This window comes from Mastigoproctus giganteus, chromosome 12 (genome assembly GCF_048544385.1).
Source record: "Mastigoproctus giganteus isolate SK-2022 chromosome 12, ASM4854438v1, whole genome shotgun sequence".
NCBI classification, from domain to species: domain Eukaryota; kingdom Metazoa; phylum Arthropoda; class Arachnida; order Uropygi; family Thelyphonidae; genus Mastigoproctus; species Mastigoproctus giganteus.
Window position 1 is genome coordinate 65600318 of NC_143586.1, and position 22284 is coordinate 65622601.

A 22284-nucleotide genomic window follows, 5' to 3' on the forward strand; every position below is an offset into this window, starting at 1 on the left:
TATACTCCATGCAACACCCCTTCTTGTATTCCGTCAAAAGGTGCAGGAAAATTTTTGAACAGACTTAATGCCAAGAATGCGCCAGTTCCTAATGCTATTTCTCCACTTGTTCTGAAAACCTGTACTCCTGAGCTTACTCCTACGTTGCTTTTTCACACTTGTTTATTCTACCTGTATTTTCCCTTCTGTTTGGAAATTTGCTCATATCCAGCCAGTTCCTAAAAAGAGTGACAAATCCCTTCCAACCAATTTTCGTCCCATTGCACCTACTTCTACTCTTTCTAATGAAGTAATATATTAATCGTCAATTTCTAAAATATCTAGAAACCTTCCATCTGATCAATGATCGCCAGTATAGATTCGGTCATTTGCGATCCATTGGTGATATCTGCTGGCTTATGTTACCAATCTATGGACAAATTCAATGGAAAAGTTTGGTGAAACTCAAGCAGCTGCTTTGACATTTCAAAGGCATGTTTGGCATAAAGGTCTCCTAAATAGGCATGCATGTTATGGTTTTCCAATTGCATTTTGTAATTGGGTATTCAGTTTTTTCTCTTACTGCTCACAACGGCCGATGGTAGATGGGTTTGTCTTATAACTTTTTAGGTTAATTGATGATACACCTTTTACAAAGTCTCTCCACTCTCTGTCCCAGACGTTCTGGTTCTGGCGGATGCCTTTACTATGGATAATTCCATGAGCGCTGTTCTTCTAAATTGGCTTATATAATTTCCTCTCTCTCTTCCAAGCCATCCGAACGCGTACCGCAACTAGTCAGCATCCATTTGCTGTCCAAGCTCAAACTCACAGAAGCAACTTTTCTTCTTCTTCTTTCATTCCTTCAAACTTCCATTTTCTGGAACAACCTCGCTTTATACGTATTTCCTGAATATTTCAATCCACAGAAATTCAAGTGTAATGTCAACAAGTATCTTCACAACCTTCAACCAACGCACGGTACTTAGTACCCTAGGTTTTAAAACCTTTCGTGTTTGGGAGACCGAACTTATCAAAAAAATCATGGAAGGGATCAATTAGCCTTCCCAGTTTTCTTTCTTTCCTTTTTAATAAAACCGTTTGCCCTCCTCCCACCAGAATTTGGCAACTCTAGTACGCATGTGCATTGACACAATTCTCAGTGTAACAAACGACTCAAATCCCCTAAACTTGTGTCCTTTGCCAATAAACGAAAACAGATGTTCAGCCATGCTTGCAGTTACACCTCGTAATTCGCCAACCATGACCTTCAGTGTATGCACGATCACCCCCTGTCAACACCTCTGTAATAAGACGCAGTTTATTCAGTCTACGATACCGCGACCAATTACGTCGCATTGGAAGTAGGGTCGCCAACACCGTGCTGATGCTAACCAGAAGGAAAAAAAGTCAGTATCTTTATAATAATTAATTGAAAAATTCATTTAATTATTGTAAGGAGGCATTAAAATTTTAATTATAATTTTAGCTTAAATTTCTTAATTTCAATAAATTTTGATGAGTTTTTCTAGCAGGATGAATGAATGGTTCTTATAATGAATCTGAGTCTATTTAAGAGTCAAAGAATTCCACCAAAAGTAAAAAATAGTGCGAGAGCCAAATGGGAAAGAAAAGAGAAGAAAAATGTTAAAACTCTTGTCATTCCATTTATTTTTTAAAATTTTGTTTTACACTACTCCACAATATAATTCTATCGACCCTAAAGACAGTTTTCCACTTAAGAGTTTAGTGAATACTAATTTGAAATACAACTTTCAGATACTGCTATCACTGCCATCTGGTGTCATATCACCGAGTTTCTTTCGTGCATTGTGAAAATCTCAGTCAATATAAATGAATATAATATCGTTTTCGTACTTGCCGCTAGATGGAGGCACAGGTCTATGTAAATACGATACCTGTACATAGACATTGCTTTTTTTCTTTTCTCTTTTCAAATATTTAAAATAATGGAGGGGAAAGAACGGAGCTGATATTTTTAGGTAAATGTTGAAAATTGAGAAGGCCCACGAAATGTTCTGTTAAAATAACAAAACGTCCAAAATTAGTAAACGAAATTAGTAGGTCAAGTTCGTAAAAATGGTAGTACAGTTAAGCCTAAGATTGTGTGGGCGTTGGAGCTTTGTCGTTTAACTAATATTACTTTTCTTATTAGTTTATTTTTTTTTTTTTGAAGCTTTATTTGAGGTTTATTTTAATCAATTCTTCAATGGAGTCTACTATGCCCCCCTTTTTTCTCAACTCCCACGTAGCACCTGACTTATTAACTCCCAGAAGATTCTAGATTCGGGGGGGGGTTTCAGTAATGTTAATTTCCTCACCCGGACACCAGGCTCTGTGTTCAAAATGACTGACACGACTCATATATATATATATAAAATTGGTTTATTACATATATACAAACTTGGATTATTTAACAAATCAATACTCATTATTCACTTTACATTAATACTACGGTTCTGGCCTTTAAGGTCTTCCATACATCATCATTTCTTGCCTCTCTACTACTAATACTCTCCTAAAATCAGTTTAACTAAACTCTTAAATACAATTGACATTCTTATGTTTCTTATTCCTACTCTTTTAGCACAATTGACATTTTCATGTTTATTATTCCTACTCTTTTAGCACAATTGACATTTTTATGTTTATTATTCCTACTCATTTAGCTCAATTCTACATTCTTCTCATGGTTATTACAATTCTTCTTCTTCTTCATTGACATTGTATAAATTTACATACAACTCTATCTGCTCTACCCGTCCAAAATTATTAAATTTTCCCCTTCATTAATTAGTCTGTAAATTATACTATAACTATAATCAATCCTACGTAAAACTGGTTCAAAATATTTCCTTAATCAACTACAGAACATGCACTGAGTTTACTGAAAGTGCTCTCGCAATCTCATTTAAAATTTCCTAATCTTCCTACAGTCCTTTGCAAATATATATATATATAGGTACATAAACTGTTTGAAACTTACTTCTGGGATTTGAATCCTCCCGCTAACAAAATGTTTCGCCTGTGTCTTTCCGCTCTGCATTTGGGGTCCACCATCAGTCGGAGATTTCTCTCCTTCAGCTCCGGAACTGTAAACATCTGCTAGGGATACTGTCTATTCCGTCGATTCTTCCTGGTATCATAATTTCCTACGCTGTGCCCAATCATTCAATCGGAGTCGCTCCTTTTTACTCTATTTCTCTGTGTAGACTGCAGGGCTGCCCAGTGTACTTTCGTAAGCATCATCTCTCGCCTTCTTCCTAAATATATTTCTAGGAGGGGGTTTTAGGACTTCTTCCTTCCATCTCGAGAAAGTTCCTATCTATACTTTACTTAACTATCGGAGTTTAGCCGATTCACCAAAATTGGTCCTACAGGTGAATTACTTCTAGGGGTTGTTTCCCCAGCCTACCTCTCAAAAACTTTCATCACTTCTTCCAAAGAACCTTTTCTCACCTCCCGAAAAAAACTTTCCTCTCTCTTTTTTCGCGCCCTTTCCCGCGCTCTCTTCCCTTTTTATTTCTCAAAATTTAGTAACGCCTTTCCTTTCCACAGCCAATCATTTCTCTTTTTCCATCATCATCCCATTCTCACTTGCCTATTTCACGTGACGTGCAATAGGAGAAAGGTCACCGGAAATTCCCAGCATCTCAGAATCTCTCCTTAACCATCCAGAACATCTGTGTCCACTTACTTGACCTACCTCGCCCCAAAATTGACCAAGCGTTCTCTGTTAACGGTAAATCAGGATCGCTCCCCGCTGGCCCCTACTGTGACCTCTCGTGAGCACTCCGTCTCTCGTCCCTCGCCATCCACTGACCACCCACTGGTCCATCTAGCTATCTTCGCTTGCTCTTAGGGAGTGGACGCCGATCATATTTCTCCCTCTAATGTCTCTACATTAAGTACAAACTCTACTTAATTCAGTTCCATTAACGTGACCCACTATCTTAAATTTTATGACTTTAAGTGTTCTCTTGAAAGGTTTACATTATCACCCTACCTAGCATTCTTTCCTTAATTATTTTATATTTAATTTAACTTGTAAGACTTTGGGTCTTACATTCGCCAATACTCCCCTAAAAAAATTTATGCATGTGTAAATTTTTTTTCTATACTAGTACACCTTCCACCGTATATCTATTTACCTATCCCCTTTACACACAACTACTTACGCCAAATCATCTGACGCCAAAATCACCCTGATGAAGTCTTGTATTATCCCTATTTCGCGTGTTTTTTTTTTTTTTTTTTTTTTAACAGTATCCATATTCATTAAAATTTCAGTTGCTTAACCCATCGCACAATTTTGAAGATAGTTTAATCCCAAGTCCACTTGTTTACCCTCATAGCTGAATGTGACCCTCTTAGTGTTCTATATACAGATATATACATATACACAATCTAAATATTTTAGACCTCACTAAATCTACTCCCATCCCATACTCTCCTCAAATAAACCCCCCCTAAATACATCTGTCTCTAAACACCTTCTGACTTCCTTACTCGCCTCTTACGCAATATTTACCTCTATGTAGTCCCTGGTAATCCACTCTTTTTCTTTTTCTCAACATCTCTCCTTGGCTCGTGTGAGTCTCGCCACTGCTCTCATCCCTGCCTTGACAAGGTGTTGCCTGTGTCTTCCCCATCCTCAGATCCTTGGGCGGCAGGTCATTCATGTATTCTCCCCCCCTCAAGTGGTATTGTCTCAGATGGTTCTCATGCTCCACTCTAACTGTGTATGGTGGTCGAGTTAGCTTTATCCTATAATTAACAGGGGACAGTTTTTCCGTTATCCGGAAAGGTCCTATGGATAGGTTATTCCATTTTCCCTTCCCTTTCCTGTGGTTCTTCCGCACTACCCAATCTCCTACTTCCAGCGTCTTGTATTTCCTTCCCATATTTAGACGTGTCCTGTTCCTTTTGCTTACCTCCAAACTTGCCTTCCTTGCATCTAAGCGTGCTTCCTCAAAATTACTAATGATCTTCTCCTTATACTCCGTGATATCAGGGAACTCCTCCCTACTGCCCTTAAGGCATAAATCAGTCGGAAACTTTGGGTCAAAACCCATCAACAAGTAGGCTGGAGTGTCCTTTATACTTTTATGGACGCATGTCCGTATCGCATACAAGGCGTAGGGCAGTTTCTCGTCCCAATCCTTAGCGGAACAGTCCGAAATGTGAGAGAGCACCCCCTTCAATGTCCGGTTGAACCGCTCACATAGCCCGTTTGATTCGGGTCTGTATGGTACGGTGTTGAGTTTTTTCACCTGCAGCATCTCACATACCTGCATCATTAACTCTGACTGGAAGTTCGCACCATTGTCTGTCAACATATACCTGCTGCAACCGTACCTACATACCACTCCTTTTAGATAGGCTTCTGCTATAGCCGAAGCCGACTGGTCTTTTAAAGGGAAGGCCTCTGGGTATCTAGTAAACATGTCTATCACAGATAGGATGTACCGATTACCCCTAGGTGTTGTTGGTAAGGGGCCTACAATGTCTAATGCAATCGCCTCAAACGGTCGTCCTGGATCTAGGTGTTGTTGCATAGGGGCTTTACCTAGATGTGTAGCCCTCATCTGGCATTCATGGCAAGTCTTACAAAACCGTTCTATGTCTTTACTCATCCCTTTCCATGTGTACCGCTTCCTGATCCTCTGCAACGTTTTCTTGAACCCCATGTGCCCAGCTATTCTGCTAGCATGAAAGGCTTTTAATATCTCGGGGCGCATTTCCTTTGGTAAGACCACCTTCTCCTGGTCCTTGCCCCACCTTTCATCTCTGTTTTCCCACACTAAGATCCCCTTATTATTCAATGCATACCCCTTTCTGTGAGCTGGTTTGGCTTCAGATCTCTTCTTCAGGCCTAGCATAATGCCACTGCATTCCGGATCTATCTCTTGAGCCTTCCTTATTTCAATTTCCTCCCCCCTCAGTTCCGTGTCCCCTGCGGTAGCTACACATGCTTCTATTATCTCACTATCACCCCTCGAATCGGCTTCCACCTCGTTTGTCTCATAACGGGCTCTACTAAAATAGTCGGCTACAGTGTTTGTTCTTCCCGGGATATAGCGCACTTCTATGTCATATTCCTGCACTTGCAGGCTCCACCTAATCAATCTACTATTCTTGTCCTTAATGTTCCTCAATATTTGTAGAGGTTGGTGGTCAGACAATACCACAGTCTTCCTGCCATAAACTAGGAATTTGAATTGTTCCGAGGCAAAGACTATGGCCAGTGCCTCTCGCTCTACAGTAGAATAGTTTTTTTCGTGAAGGTTCAAGGGCCGGCTACAGTAGCCTATGGTACCCCCTTCTACTCCTTCTCCTTGTTCCAGAACAGCCGCAATGCACTCTCCCGACGCATCACATGTCAAAAGAAAAGGCTGCCCCCCATCTGGGTGCCTCAATAGGGGTTTACTAATCATTACCTGTTTCAGTGCAGTGAAGGCCCTCTCTGCCTCTTCCGTCCATCGGAATTTCTTGCCTTTCTTAGTAAGCTCTATCAGAGGTTTCATCACGTGGGCTCTATCTTTAATGAACCTCTTGTAATAGTTCACCATTCCTAATAATCTACGCACTTCTCTTACACTCATCGGGGGTTTAAGTTTGCTAATGGCTTCGGTGTTTTTTGCATTAGGTGTGATCCCCTTTTCAGATATCACGTGACCTAAGTACTCTACTTCTGGTATAAGGAATTTGCATTTCGAGCTTTTTAACTTCAATTTTGCTTTGGCTAGTCTCTGGAAGATGTCTTCCAGCAGTTCCAAGTGTTCTTCCAACGTTCGTGAGTATACCAGGATATCGTCTAAAAAACACAGCACCCCTTTCTCCAGTAGGTCAGCCAGGATGGTATTCATAAGGCATTGGAAGGAAGCAGCCGAATTCCTAGCTCCTTGTGGCATCCTAGTCATGTTATACTTGCCAAAGGGTGTGGAAAACGCAAAATACTTCCTGTCCTCTTTCCTCAAAGGGATTTGAAAATACCCTGAATGTAAGTCAAGCTTTGATAGATACCTGGCTCCCTTCAGGCTGCATAGTAATTCTGTAATATTAGGCAGGGGAAAGTCTATAGGGTGCGTGACAGCATTCACTTTCCGCAAGTCCAGCACTATCCTAAATGCACCGTCGCCTTTCTTGACCATTAGAAGGGGGCTGTTCCATTTGGACACCGACTTTTCGATGATGCCTGCTTCTTCCATCTCCCTGATCTCTTCTCTCAGCGCGGGCAGTTGGGATTGGGGAATCCGATATTGAGGGGTATAGATGGGTATCTCTTGTTTGACGTGCACTTCATGCTCTACTAGTTTTGTGCATTGAAGATCCGTCATTCGCTTAGCAAATACCTGAGCATATTGCCCTATTAATTTTCTTAATCGGGGTTCCTCCACCATTTTCATCGCGTTAATCCCACATTCTTCTTCCCAATCCTTTATGCTATCATCCTCTGCCTTTTCTTCTGGATCCGCTAAAATTTCCTTGCCGAAACTAAGGCTGCCCTCTCTCACGTCGATCCTGACACCTATTTTTTTTAGCAGGTCTATCCCTAGGATGGCGTCATGCTTACCGCTGTCTATCCTTTCGGACACTAGATAAGCATGAGCTACCCCCTCCTTGCACCCCTCTAGTCTAATTTCGTCCATTACAATATAATCTGTGCGGATTTCCCCTGCACCCACTCCCTTCAATAAAAACTCCTGACAACGCCTAATTTCCCCCCCTTTTGCTGTCCTGCAGTATTTTGAGAAAAATTGCCACATCAAAATGGAGCGAGAAGCTCCGGTGTCCACCAGAAATTTGCCTTCTATTCCTCTTAGCTTCCCCTTTATATATATCATGTCGCCTATCTTGTCTGCATTACTTAATGCTTTGTACAATTTTTCGCCCGTCTTAACCGCACCTGCTTCTGGTACTGGTCTCTCCAGGCGGGCGCTCTTGAGAGACCTGTTCAGTTTAAATTCCTATCCCTGGGGTTCCTACTGTCTATGATTTTCTTTTCGTCATTTTTCCACCCCATTTCCCTGCTCCTATTTACTATTCCATCCCTCTCAGGTCTATCACTGCGTGTTGCCCTAAAGGCTTGCGCTTGCTGCCTAGTGTCCTGTTTGTTGCGGTAGTCATCACCTGCCCGGTATCTCCCCCAGCTATTCCTGAGTGGACAGTGTTTTGCAAAGTGTTCCACTCCCCCGCAATTGTAACACCTCCTAAGCCTATCATGCCTATCTTCTTTAGTGTTTGGCCCGGTTTGATTTAGCGTAATAACATTGGGAGATGAAAACGCGCAGAGGAAGTTGCTAGGTGGTAGTTAGGCACGTTGCAAGAGGGAGTTGGGGTCAAGGGGTACGCAGCAACTGAACGGCAGGTTTCTGAGGCGCCAGAAAGCCCCAATCAAAAATAAATAAAAATATTAATCACATATTTATAAGAAAATCATCAGAGATTTTCGAATCAGATTAATATCGACAACGCTAAGATCGTTGTCCTTAATGGGGCAATGCCAACACCTTCCCTCTTGTTAAACGGAAAGCTGATAGAGAGAGTTGACAAATTAAATATCTAGGCTGTTGGATCAATAACAAAAACTAACCCGAAATGGAAATAAAAGCAAGGATTTAAATGGCCAGGCAGTATTTTCTGAAAATGAGACCTGCATTGTGCAATGGATACCTGGATCTCCACCTTAGAATTATGACAATGAGATGTTACGTTTGGTCAGTTTTGTTGTATGGTGCCGAGACATGGACATTGAAAACTAACACCTCAAAAAAAACTAGAAGCATTTGACCTGTGGACGTGCAGAAGAATGCTAAAGGTACCATGGACAGAAAGAGTGTCCTGTAGAGAATTGGAAAAACACGGGAATTGCTGAAGGACGTAAAGAAAAGAAAAATGGCGTATCTTGGACACATGATGAGGAACAATGGAAGGAAGAAAAATCCCTCAGAGAAGACGTACATCGTGGCTTGATAACATTAACAATTGGACAGGACTGAACACCTAGCAGCTGTTCAGAGCTATTAGAGACCGAGAGACATTTGCCGTGGTGGTCGCCGATCTCCGTTAGGAGATGGCACACAGAGAAGAAGTTTCATAAGAGTCACAGTTCGGAAGTGCGTACGTGACACTGCAAAGGGACGATATATGTAGTCTATAGTTCTTTAATTTAGTTTATTGCAACGGTACCTTCCAATTCGTTGTAAAAGCGCGCAACTACCATAAATATTATACGCTAGCAATATTTTTAAAATTGTGCATTTTACAACGAAATTGCTTTCAAACCTCACAACATAAATTTACACTAAATTAGACAACCAATGAGTATTCGGAGTTTCAGTCAATCACATCACTTTCATCTCCTCAAAATTTAGCATTTCGTCAGATATGTTTTAATTTTAGAATTTATAGAAACCATTGCTCAATTCGATAATATCATGGCTGAACATGTAAATGTATTCGGAATAACAAGAATAATACGCCACGTCATTCGGGTGATTAAACACAGAACGAAACTCCTGTAACTGGTTAAAAAATGAAGTCTTCGAGGGATTGAAAAGCAAACCGAGGAAGTCGTCAAACGGGTTTTGAGCCAAATAAGATGGACAGAGATGGAAAATTATCGAAGGGGGCTGGTAAAGTCATAAAAATTTCATCAGTATAAGAGCTGAAGTTCGGGTGCCTTTGAAGAACAGAGAGTATGGACGAGAGGATTCCTCCCTTTGGCAATCCTAAGCTTTTGTTCTGAATATACACTGAGCGATCACTGAATAATGACCACCCCTATGAAAATTGAATGCAACTCGTTGACCACGTGAGGGACCAGAGTGCGGAATTAGTCGACATACATAGCATAGATAAGGTGTCAGTAGTTAGCAAAATTCCGAGCGTGATGGGTAAAAGGAAGGATTTATCGGACTTTGATAAAGGACAGATTGTGGGTGCTCGACGAGCTGGTGCCTCGATTTCCCAAACGGCTGAACTAGTGGGGTGTTCGAGAGTCGCCGTAGTTAAAGTGTACCAGGACTGGCGTCAAGATGGTCAAACAACAACCCGACGGCAAAACTGCAAAGGTCAGCGAAAGGTTGATGTTAGGGGTGAATGTCGGGTCCGACGACTCGTACAGGTGAACAGGCACAGCATTGTTCAAGAGTTGACTACCCAATACAACATTGCCCAACACGGGACAATATCTGGCATGACCACGCTGGCATGTATGGGCTATACTAGCAGACGACTCCTACGGCATCCTCTCCTAACAAAAGTTCATCGGCGTAAAAAACTCACCTGGTGCAAAGAGCATGCAAGTTGGACGTTAGAAGACTGGAAGGTGTGCTGGTCGGATGACTCACGTTATTTACTTCACACCGTGGATGGTCGTGTACGGATTTGGCGTCAACAACGTGAAGCTCTTGATCCATCATGTATGGTATCAAAAGTGCAGGCCGGTGGAGACGGTTGTATGATGTGGGGCATGTTTCACTGGCAGAAACTTGGACCCCTGGTGCACGTGGAACAACGTATCAGTGGTCTCAGCTATCGTCAACTGCTTGCTGACTGTGTATACCCCGCTATGTTACACTTTTTCCCAAATGGCGATGGTATCTTCCAAGATAACAATGCGCCGAGCCATCGGGCACTTGTTGTGCAGGAATGGTGTGAGGAACACAGTTCTGACTTCCAGCATATCGACTGGCCTCCGAACATACCCGATATAAATCCCACAGAGCACTTGTGGGACACTATGGAAAGGCATATCAGGCGTCTCGATACACCAGTCACCTCCATACCTGCATTGCTGACCGCATTACACACAGCTTGGTTGGCCATACCTCCCGAACGCTTCCGACATCTTGTTGAATCAGTGCCACGTCGGATAGCTGCTGTACTGAGGGCAAAAGGAGGACCTACGAAGTATTAGGTAGGTGGTCATAATTCAGTGATCACTCAGTGTAAAGTGTGGATCTTTAGACATGATGAGATCGTAAATTGACTGAAGTACATTCAGCAGGGGTTCTCAAACGCAGTGTTAGTTCTGTAGAAGAGAACATATAATCTTATTAAACCATTCATTTTCTTGAATCTCTCCACTACGGTGATGGATGAAGTTTGCATTTTTTTTTCCTTTATATTTTACCCTTATCAACACCGTTCAAGCGCTGAGATTTACGTTACTATAGTGTCTAACCATTCTGGGTCATTGTTTATCTCGAACAGGTGCTCTTTATGCGATCTTAGACAATGAACTTTGTCACTTAACATTTTTCTCGTCCCCCATTTCACCCAACCTATTACACCGCAAGTCATGCCCCCGCAGAGTTTCGCAACCTTTATTTTCCATCAACATAAGTTCGATATGATAGGCCGCTGTTATTTGTAACAAGTCTTGGTGACGATTCGAATGGCACGCTGTTGGCTCTTCGCCAGCATCTCCAACTCCTACTCCAAATGCGTGGCATTGCTCGCATTTATTGACGTGGTACGTGACTTCCGAAGCTTGCTAACGACATGCCACTGTGTTCCAGGCCGCTGATGCGATTTTCTCAACCTGCCCACCTGGTTACCTTCATCTCCAGCACTTATTTGGCGATTCTCTTGTTTCCAGACGACAGTCGGAAGGCACAGGAACCATCCTTGCTCTCAAGTTTTCTGTACGTTACCTGCTTCTCGACGCACTTCGGGACGCAGCTATGGATGACCTTTGCTTCAGGTAAGGGTTAAGAGGAGAAATGGCTCGCACTTTGTAGTCATTTAAAACGACTGTAAATAGGGTACGCAGTTTTTTTCTTTTTCTTTTTTGCATTAGTTATTGTTACGTTGGTTGGGTTGTTTAGAATTCACTCTAAGGCAGCTAAAGGCTATGAGAACTCAGTATATAACATCTATAAATTAAGCGTCTCTATGCTACATTGCCTGTTTTGCGATAGTAACCACTGTGCTACCCTCGAGGGAATTATTCTTATGAAATTACTCAAATGCTGTTACAGTAGTGGTTTTATAGGCTAATTTATAACAAGAACAGTTCCTATCAGTTTATTTTAGTTCCTTTCCTGTTACCAGTTCCAGGTTGTCGCTAAAAATTTAACCTAGTTTATTATTTTTAATTATTAATCCTTGAAACTCAAATAAAGTTGTAAAGCGCCTTTTTTTTTTATTTCTCCATTTCGTGTTTGCTAATTGTTTTTTCTATTGCAGGATTGGTACTTTTCTTCACCCTACCTCGTCATGCCTTTGGCCAAGTTCAGCGTCAGCTTTTTCCGTTGTATTTCTTGCTGAATTCTCTTCTTTCTCTCATCACGTTAATCATCTTTATCTGTCACCACCCCGTTAAAGATTGGGAGTTATGGATTCAGGTAATTTGTTCGCTAACTACGGGATAATCAATTAGAGCCACACAAATATGAGAATTTTCTCCTTAACAAGATCTCTGGAGCTTAAGAGAAAAGATCTGATCCTCTCTAAACACAAGACCACAGGTCTTCTGCTCCACAAGTCCTGCCTCTACACCACTGATGATCATAATATGCAACGGGTTTATTATTTTTAATAAATTTTTATTGAGTTAGGAGGGCCCTGCCAAACTGTGTCAATCCCACCCCATGTACACAAAATCATTAAGATAAAAGATAGTTTCTTATCAGAAATGTATTACCCAGTCACAGAGTCCAATAAAGTTCAAGCAGTCCCTCAAGCTGCTCCTATTGTAGCTCAAGGGGCTACCACTCCATCTACACGCTATCACTCGTATTTAATTTTATATTGTCTTCCATAAGAGTAAAGTGGTTTCACCACTTGGCCTTCTGTACAGTGGTCCGAGATAGAATCCTACCTAAGAATGGTAAAATTGTTAATGGCTTTCCGGGACTGTAGTTGATTTATCTCAGGTGGAGAGAGTAGGGTTTCCCGTGAGTAATTTCTGGTTTTTCAGCTAGCACGACATGCAAATATGAAACATTTCGTATATTAATGGGACTTGTAAAGTCCCATTAATATACGAATTAATATACGATTTGTGTCTTCGCTTTTCTCTTTTTGTCTATAATTAGCCTCTATGACAAGGCAATGACAACGTCACCTCCCATCCTTTTGGAAAGGTTCCAATATTTTGGGCGAGATACTATTACAAGTTTATGCTGACTGCGTCATCTGATATCACTAGAATCTTGTCGTGATTCTAGCGTAGTAACATGATGCTACTGATTTTCTCACTAACTACGACTCTGGTAGTCGTTTTTGGGTTAAAAAAAAAAACCTATGAGCCTCTTTGGAATGTTGTTGGAATTTGAGAAAGACTTCCTGAGATTTGGTCCTTGCATTTTGTCATTGCTCCTTGCATCTTGTCTGTAAATTGCATGTTCTGAGGTCGATTTTCTGTTTGTTGACGGAAAACCAGCCACGTTGTGAAGTAAGGCCCATAAAAATTCCTGACGTCATCGACGGGACTTGAACTCACGTCTTTTCGACCCGGGTGGAAAAGTCATGTGTACGAGTACCGTCAAATGCCTTTGAGGTGTCAGGAGAAACTGCTTGAGTTTCACCGAACTTTTTCATCGAACTTGTCCGAGGATAACATAAGCCAGAATATCACCATCGGATTGACTCTGTTGTAATCCGTATTAGCGATCATTGATCAGATGGAACATTTCGAGATAGTTTACTAGAATTGGCAGTTGATTGATTTCTCATTACTTTGAGAAAAGTAGACAAATATTATGAGACGATAATTGGAAAGAAGAAAATTTTTGCCTCTTTTGGAACTAGCCCGATATGAGCAAACTTCCATGCAGAAGGAAGGACACCAGTCGAATAAAAACTGTATGAAGTCAGTACAACACTGGTGAACACTCATGGGAACGGGTTTTGGGAAAAAGTGCAGAAATGCCATCATCATCTTCTCCACCAGTGCTTCATCCTGACAGAGCTAATAATTTTGTTGACTGATGATCATAGAGAAGGCGAAGAAAAATAAAAGATCTGTACTAAATAAATAAGTTTACTTATTTATTGACGAAGATTGACGTCTGATTGACGAAGCAGTTGTTTGCGAGCAGGACTGAGTAATACCAGAGATTCCAATGCACAAATGCAAACGTACAAGCGAAACTACTTGACCAAATATATTGTATGATTGGCAGCCAACTTGGAGCAACGGGAGTATTGACTTCTACTTTTCAATAAAAGTTGGGCTGAGATCTGAAAAACTTCTCCATACTCTGATCTCACTTTTAACCAATCTTGGGCACTTTAACTTTACTGCATTGTAACATATTTTCTCTTGACTATTACTTCATTCTTCCCTCATTTCTCACTCTAAGTAAGAATGCTTTTTCTGAAACTGCCCTGGAATCCGCCACTTTCCGTTAAACTGGCATTGGGAAGCTCCATACATAGTGTGTTCAAACAGGCCTCAACCCCTGTTGGTGACAAATTCCTGGTCGATGGTTTGAAGTTCTATGAGAATGTCGTGCTACAATTTTGAATAATCTCTGGTCTTCTAGATCGGCGGCCTCCTGATTTAGTAACTTCCTGTAATAGCCTTGAAGTCTATAACTGTTCTTAAAATTTTTCTCCATCTGAAAGATTTAGACAAATCTTTCAGATGGAGAAAATCTTAAAGATTTAGACAAATTAGACGAATTCTTGACCTCGACATCTTCAGAAATGCGCATGTAAGAAACTTATCTATGTACATGTCAAGGACAAAATAAAAAGAATTGATTTCAAAGCAATTTTTATGGGTTTTGCATGTTTGGAAGAGTTTGTATGTGAGTATAAACTGGTTCAGAACTTTATAATTCAACATTATATTTTCTATATATGCCATTATTTGTATTTGTTTATTTTAATTAAATCAATTACTTCATTTAAATCTTATTAAACTACAGTTTTATAAATAACTTCTAGATAGCAGCGTAGTTCGCGTATGCAAAATAAATTTTATGAAACGTACTGTTCACAGATACATTTCTTTCTTTCAGACATGGCTGCTGGTTCTGTGTTTCATGACCGAAATGAGTACACGATTGTACATTGTGCCTCCTTTGCTGGACATCCTGCAGAAAAGGATGGAGATAGAGAGCCGAGCCGGAGTTGGGATGGAAATTGGTCACTACGATCCAGGTCCACTAATCTTTGACAAACATTACATGGAAATAAACAGGCGATTTCGTGTTCTGCATGGAACTTGCGTATTGGCCAATGTTGTGGCCATGTTCTGCAGTGCCTCACACTTGTACCACACGAGTGTGAGGTTCCGTTTCCTTCTCGTATGGAACTGTACCCATTTGGATGGCGCAAGAGACTCTTTTATAACGAACTGCTCTACAAATGAAAACTACGATACCACATCCTAGTCATTTTCAATAACGTTTTTATTCTAACTAATGGAATTTAGCTCTTAATTTTTTCTGGAAGTTCTTAAAACATTCAGGCTCCACATAATTCCTGCTTCAAGGTGTAAATGGGGCAGTCAACTGTTGTACAGACATTAAATTCTTCAGCAGAATGAAATTAATGGAAATGGAAATATCACGAACGAATATTTTTGCTCAAAAAAATCTTTTTATTCCAGAAAAACCAGTAGATTTTTAGTATCAAAGTGTTAATACGTCCATTGAACACCATTGCAAATTCTTCTACTCTATGATAAATATCGATTTTACTTCTATGACCAGAAATACAACCATATCGTTAAACTACAAATTCTCATATGTAATGTTTTAATGTAAAAAGATTGTTTCAAGATTCCATTAATGTCCAAATACCTTGGGTATCAGGCAGGCTTTTTTTCTTTTTATTTTGATAATTAGATAATTGGATTTGTACAACTAACTAATATTACACTCACTGGCCAAAAATTATAAACCTTTATTTAATATCTAGCAGCGCTATATTTTGCCGAATTACAGCCAATACAAGTCGTGGTGTGCATTCCACTAAGGAGTCTATACGTATCCAGATTTGACCATTCTTCCATCAGGATATTTGGCAGTTTCTAAGGGCGGAAACTGCCCTTTCAGCGCATTCTCAATTGAATTCAGATCTGGAGCGTTAAGCCGTCAGGGTAGGTGTTGGAAATCTTGGGAATGTTCCTAAAACCATTCAGATACATATTTCTGCACGGTGGATAGTTGCGTTGGATGTCGTCTTGAAAGAATCCATCTCAATCCGGGTAAAATGAAGCATTACAGGGTGAAGCTGGACCGATACGACAAAGATATTCACTGGAAGTAACACGACCTTCTGAGTGGACTAAGTCCGTACCAAAAGAACATACCCCATGCCATGATACCACTTCCAGGTTGAATAGTGGATACGAGACAGATGGCTTCATGAGGTTCACGCCACACTTTCATCCAAATAATAGTGCAAAAATACAAATCGAGGCTTGTCAGGCCACATGATCTTTTTCCATCGTTTCACAGTCCAGCCTTGGCGTTCGCGAGCACCACTCCACTCAAATCTTTCGATTTTTACAGAATGAAGTTGCTTTTGTATAGGTACACGACTATAAAATCCGCTGCATAATTCGGTTGGAAATTGGTCTTTCTTTGGCTAAATTGATTTCTCAGTTATTTGTTGCACACTAGCCCTTCTGATGCATATCCTTCCTTTTAGAGTTGCATTTTCCTTTCAACACATCAGTGATTTCTTTGTGAAAAATAGGAAAGATCCCCTGTCTTCTCCATAACCGAATCGGTTAAGAAGTCCCAGGAAAGCGTACAGTATTTATCTTATAAGAAGCAACTAGTGATCATACCACGTGGCAACTTATGTTTGCATAATACCTGTTGACGAGTGCAAAAGGTTTCTAATTTTTTGGCTAATGAATGTATTTTTATCATTTAATAATAATGCATTAATTTCAGAACTGTAGATATTTTGTAACCTTAAAATCTTGGAAATTAAATGTAATGAATTCTTGGTTTAATTTTTATAATGCGTATTATTTTATAAGAATTTAAAATATTAATTGAAGGAAGAATTGCATTAGCAATTTAGAAATAGATAAATTTGAAATGCTATTTATGGATGTGGCAAAAAGCAGTTTGCATACGGTCCACAGAAAAAAATAGCAAACAGTTATCATCCAATACACGTTGTAGTCCCTACCAACCTATCCCTAAAAGGAAATAAATTATTGTATACATTTATACTACACAATAATGTTTGCCATATTTAAATGTATACAAAAGTACTGTATACGAAAACACTGATTTTTTCATACTGGTTACAACTTAATTTTAAAAAAGTTCCACCAGTTGACTCGAATCAGACCTTCTGCTGATAGAAAACACTATTTTACTTCGGGCTATTTTATTGTATCAAAATACATATCTACACAACTTCACTGGATGTTCTCGCTCACACAACTTACCAGTTCCATTAAACTCAATCGCGTTATTTATTGAAACAAAATATACACATTTGTGAAGTACAATGGAAACCCAGCAAAGGAATCCTGGTTATGGATACGCGGATAATGTCAGGATGTCCTTCATCCACTTCATCTTTAAGGACTGGTTCTTTATAAATGGCACTGATTTCAACCACCCAAGTCTAGTGTTTCCCCATAGTTGCTTAGCAACATTTATTTGTTCTCTATTGGCACTGCTCAAGTGTCCCGTTCACCTAAGTTTCCTTGTATTTTCGCATTCACGCACACTTACTTGGCTAATCTGCCAAGGAAAATGTCTTGGTACCTTTATAAATTATGATAAAGTTGCTTTCACTTCCAGTGACACTTCACTTCCCATTCAGCTAAAGAATTTGTGTCGTACACTCTCAGCACATTGGCTCTTCCATCTATTCGCCGTTCACCTAGAAGAGATTGAACAAAAATTAGCCAAATCAAGAAGAATCCTGGAAAAATCAATATTATTACACGACATCAAGTTCAATAGAGGAAAGATAAACTCAAAAAATATTTTTCAAAGGTTTTTTTTTTTTTTTTCGGTTTAGCTAAAATTAGATTTATTTTGAGCCACAAACAAAAGAATGACTAATTATTAGGATCATGTTCCCTTACTAATTTCAAGCCAATGTTTCAGAAAACAATAAGATTTCTGGTAACCCATTAGCACGAAAATAAACTTCGTGTGGGATGTTGGTGAACATGAACTCTTTGGACTTCCCCTCCTCACCCCGTGTAAGAAGGATTAGCAAAAATACCTTCTCGAGACTGATTATTGGGATCTGGTTGCAATTTGAGTGGCTGGAATCTAGTGAAGAACTGTCTCAAAGAGAGTTGCGATTTTTGGATTGTCTCCGATTCCAAGCCTGTCCCGGTTGTCAAGAAGAACCACGTTAGTTGGGTATGCATCAAGTTGTTGGAAAGCTTTTCAAGACTGGTGAATGAGACAGTGGATCTGTAGTTATTTGCAATTTTACGATCAGAATGGCAGAGAACTTGAAGTAGTTGTAGAAAAATGGATCGTTGTGACTTTTACAATACATCATAAGAATGCAGAGTATTTTATGATAATTGATGTCGTTGGACTACAGCGACGATACCAATTATGATTCAACTAGATTAAAATTGATAATTACCTGGAAGAATGAAATAGAAACATTACTTATGGCAGATGCAACACATGAGGGGCGCTCAATAAGTATTTACCCTCAACTGAAAATGTTTGAGTCAGGGATTTGAAACTTGGCTGGCATATTTCATCTTTTTGTATGCAGCTACCTTCTAGAACTACATTTTTACCCCATCTGTAGATAAGTTCTTTCAGGTCTCTTGAATAGAACTCCTTACTTTGAGCAGAAAACCAGGCTTCCATTTCATTAATTATCTCCAACATCATCATGAAATCTGCGGCCCCGTAATGTTTTTTTTTTTCTTTTCATTTTACTGAAGAGAAAGACGTCTAAAGGTGAGTGGGCGGGAGAATAAGGTACAGATTTTCCAAGCCACACCTGATTGCAAAGTCCACTGTGGGAGCAGCCTTGTGAGCAGGGGCATTGACAGCTAGGAAGGAAGTAGATGTCTCTGAATAGCTTCCGGTGTAATTTTAACTTGATAGCCTCTCTTAACTTTCCTAGGAGGCTTCAGTAAACCTTCCAGTGGCTCTGTTACCTTTCAGAGATAGGTTCAGAGATAATCTATTATTAAGAGAGCTCCCAAGGAAAAGGATAACAATACGATTCTGCTATCATTGATAGAAAAGTTGTGCGCTAATTAACCAGGTAGCATCAAAGCACTTACCTATATTCCCTCCGACCTCATACAAGTAGTGGTTGTGGGGATCATTGCACCCTCTGACTCCCAGTAGGCAACTTCTTTGCGAAGTTTCATCTTGAGACCTGGAAGGAGAACAATAAAAATCACTGTGTTAGTTTATAAGTGGTGAATGCAAAGTACATTCATAATCATGGGGATATCTGGCAATCCTGAACAGATATTGCTGTGTTCTCTAAGCCCAAGTAATTACACTTTTATCATATAGATGTTGTCAGAATTCAAACAAATAGTCGGTCTCAGGAGAAGGTAGCATGGTTTTTGTCCACCAAACAGAAAATTAACCATAGAACACACACAGACATTATTTACAATTTACAGAAATTATATATGGCGCAGTATGGCCTAAGCTGTTGATGCGCCTAAAATCTAATAACCACAAAAAATCGCTTCTATATATTGTATGAATTCTATAGTCGGTTTGACGATTTTGCATGATAAAAAACTGGATTTTCCTGACATACTCGTCCACATAGAAAAAACAATCCATCTCAACAAGAACTGGAGAAACGGAAAAGCTAACCTCGGTGTCCAAAACTGGTGCTGCAATTCCTGTGTGGTAAGTTATCAATAAACAAATGAAAAAAACGCTTCAGAACGTAATTATATATGCATATCTCATAGTAGTAATAAAGAATGGAAATAACAATCAAGTAAATTGTAAAATAATTTAAAGTCTCCGTTTTACAATTTTTTTTCTTCAAATAAAGAAACTATTGAGCTTGGACGCCTACGAAAAAAATTTTAAAAGGAAATCGGGTGCTTAGATTGCTAAAGTTTGAGCACCGCTGAATTCTAACAGTGGACTCTCGATTATCCAGGACGAATTAACTTGGTTGAGGATTAACCATGGTCTCTAATACCTGCAGAAGTCTAAATCGGTCTAATTTGGATAACAAAAAGAAATACATGGAATCTACTACAGTTGTTTGTTTATATTTTGTTATATTCCTATAGAAACATGACAATGCGACACAGTGCACTTCTTTCTTTTTTCTCTACTCGACTACAAGGAACAACAAAGACAGGCCGGTCTCGTTGACAGGATAATGCTGGAAATTTTACATAACAATCGCAGGAAGACAAATCAAGAAAAAGCAAAATGCATTTTCCTCCTGTATGTTCGTATTCAGTTTTTGTTAAATTTTCTCACGTTGTAATATGCTTTTAATAATATGAATACAGTACGTTTTGTAGATAAATTTAATAAATTTTTGTCATATTTTGCGGATTATCCAGGGGGTTTCGATTACCCGTGAAAATTTCTTTCCCAAATCAACCCTGGAAAATCAGAAATCTGCTGTACTTGAAATATTTCAAAGGAAATGCACAGACTTTTCATCCAGCAAACCTACGGATTTCATCTCGCAAACCAACTATCGAATAAACTCAATTTACAGACACGTGTAGTGGCATGGTCTTAGCTGACTTCTTTATTACTTACGCTAAACAACCAAATAATACATGAGGCAACTATTTTGGAAAAGGAAGGGCACATTTTTCACGAAAAAACCTGAGAACAATGGGAAGACCGCCAAAAATCGATATCATTGTCCCATGTACCTCTGTAAACAATCCAACTCAACCTAAACCCTTCATGGCAAATCAGATCATCCTTCTGGTGATGTGATCATCCTAATATCCAATACTTAGGACTGACTCCAATTTGTCTTTAATTTAAATTTTGAAAAAATGCACTTCGTTGCATATTTCAATAAATTGCGTATGTTAAGTACCAGAAGATTATCCATCAATAAAAACCATAACATCTTACAATAAAGGTTATATTACAGTAATGAAAATTCCCTTTCCAAAACGTCTTTTCGGGTAAAATGCTATTGGAGAACCTGCAGATCAGGATCATGTCATATGAATTGTTTAAAATGTCTTATCGACTTACAATCAAAAATAAATCTCAAGAAATTCACTTAAACTATTAAAACTTGGATCGAAAAGAAATATAACGCCAAAGAATATTAATTTCTGCATACTCTAATTTTTTGAATATAAAGCGCACCTTTTTGACAAAATACAGACCCAAAATAAGAAATCTTCGTTATTCAAAAACTTTAGAATAATGTACATCAAACATACCTTTTCTTTCCATCCACATTATTATCTACAACGTCCGAATACTTGAGTGTTTTCATAAACTGTTTCACTACCTCACTGGCTGTGGTACAAGTGTCTTCAATCACCATGTCAGTAAAACGCTGCAACTGGGGGGCATGCACTGTAAAAATGAATCCTTCCCGTAATATGGCCTGTAAGATAAAGGATTTGGTAATGAGTTAGGGAATGGAAAACTTACTAAGGGATTTTAATGTGTTATTCAGTACACCTCGTGTAGCTTGATGCTGATAAGACTACAGTGGTACCACTTTGGTCACAGATGAATAAGCATGGCCAGCTACTAGAGAATCTACCAGAACATTGATTTTAGGTACAGTTCTCTACTGTTTTTAGATGAGAGCACAGGAAGCAAAGATGCTACTCAACTTTCAATTTTTCTCTGCAGCATCAATATCACCTCCGTTTTAACTAACAAGACCGGTTGTTTAATTGAGGTAGGCATCAGGAAAATTAGGCCAATATATTCTCTACATTTCGCGAATCCGAAACAAAAGTCTATATGAAAACCCCAGTTTCAGTGAGAAAAAGCTGCCTCTTGAGAATGGCTAACTACAACCAAGTGAACAGCCTTCTAGAAAAGATAAATGATGGAAGTTAACCGCAGACCTTTCCCAACAGATGACTGTTTGTGAAGCCACTATCCGTCAAAGAGGATTACAACCGAAGAACTGGGTAATTTTCCGAAAAGGGAACTGATTATCTGGTGAAATCACCGCAGTAGCCGTAATTCGTTGTCGTGTCCCTAGAACCAGTTGTGTATAATCCTGGCCATTTAACCAGTTGTGTATAATCCTGTGCATTATCCTCTTGGAAGAACCTATTCGTAGATGGATACAGTGCAGCCATGAACGTATGCGTCTGGTCAGAAATTTCCAGATAACCGAACATCTAGAAGAAAATCTTTA

At 39.5% G+C, this 22284-nt stretch overlaps 2 protein-coding genes across 2 annotated transcripts in view; one reads left to right on the top strand and one right to left on the bottom strand.

Moving 5' to 3' along the window:
* Nucleotides 1–11440: 11440 nt before the first annotated feature.
* LOC150077135 (transmembrane protein 205-like) lies at nt 11441–15619 on the top strand. The gene is made up of 3 exons (XM_090386160.1): nt 11441–11713; nt 12199–12356; nt 14982–15619. The coding sequence occupies exons 1-3, from the start codon at nt 11512–11514 to the stop codon at nt 15354–15356; spliced, it is 735 nt and encodes a 244-aa protein (XP_090242286.1). The 5' UTR covers nt 11441–11511; the 3' UTR covers nt 15357–15619.
* A 1697-nt stretch (nt 15620–17316) lies between these two features.
* The window catches only part of LOC150077136 (rho GTPase-activating protein 18-like), a 99458-nt gene continuing 94490 nt past the window's right edge, over nt 17317–22284 (bottom strand). The window contains exons 16-18 of the mRNA XM_090385626.1: nt 21341–21510; nt 19214–19311; nt 17317–17823 (exon numbers count right to left, since the gene is read on the bottom strand). Of these exons, the coding sequence (XP_090241752.1) occupies nt 17732–17823; nt 19214–19311; nt 21341–21510 (360 nt within the window). The 3' untranslated portion in view covers nt 17317–17731. The remainder of the gene's footprint in view (nt 17824–19213; nt 19312–21340; nt 21511–22284) is intronic.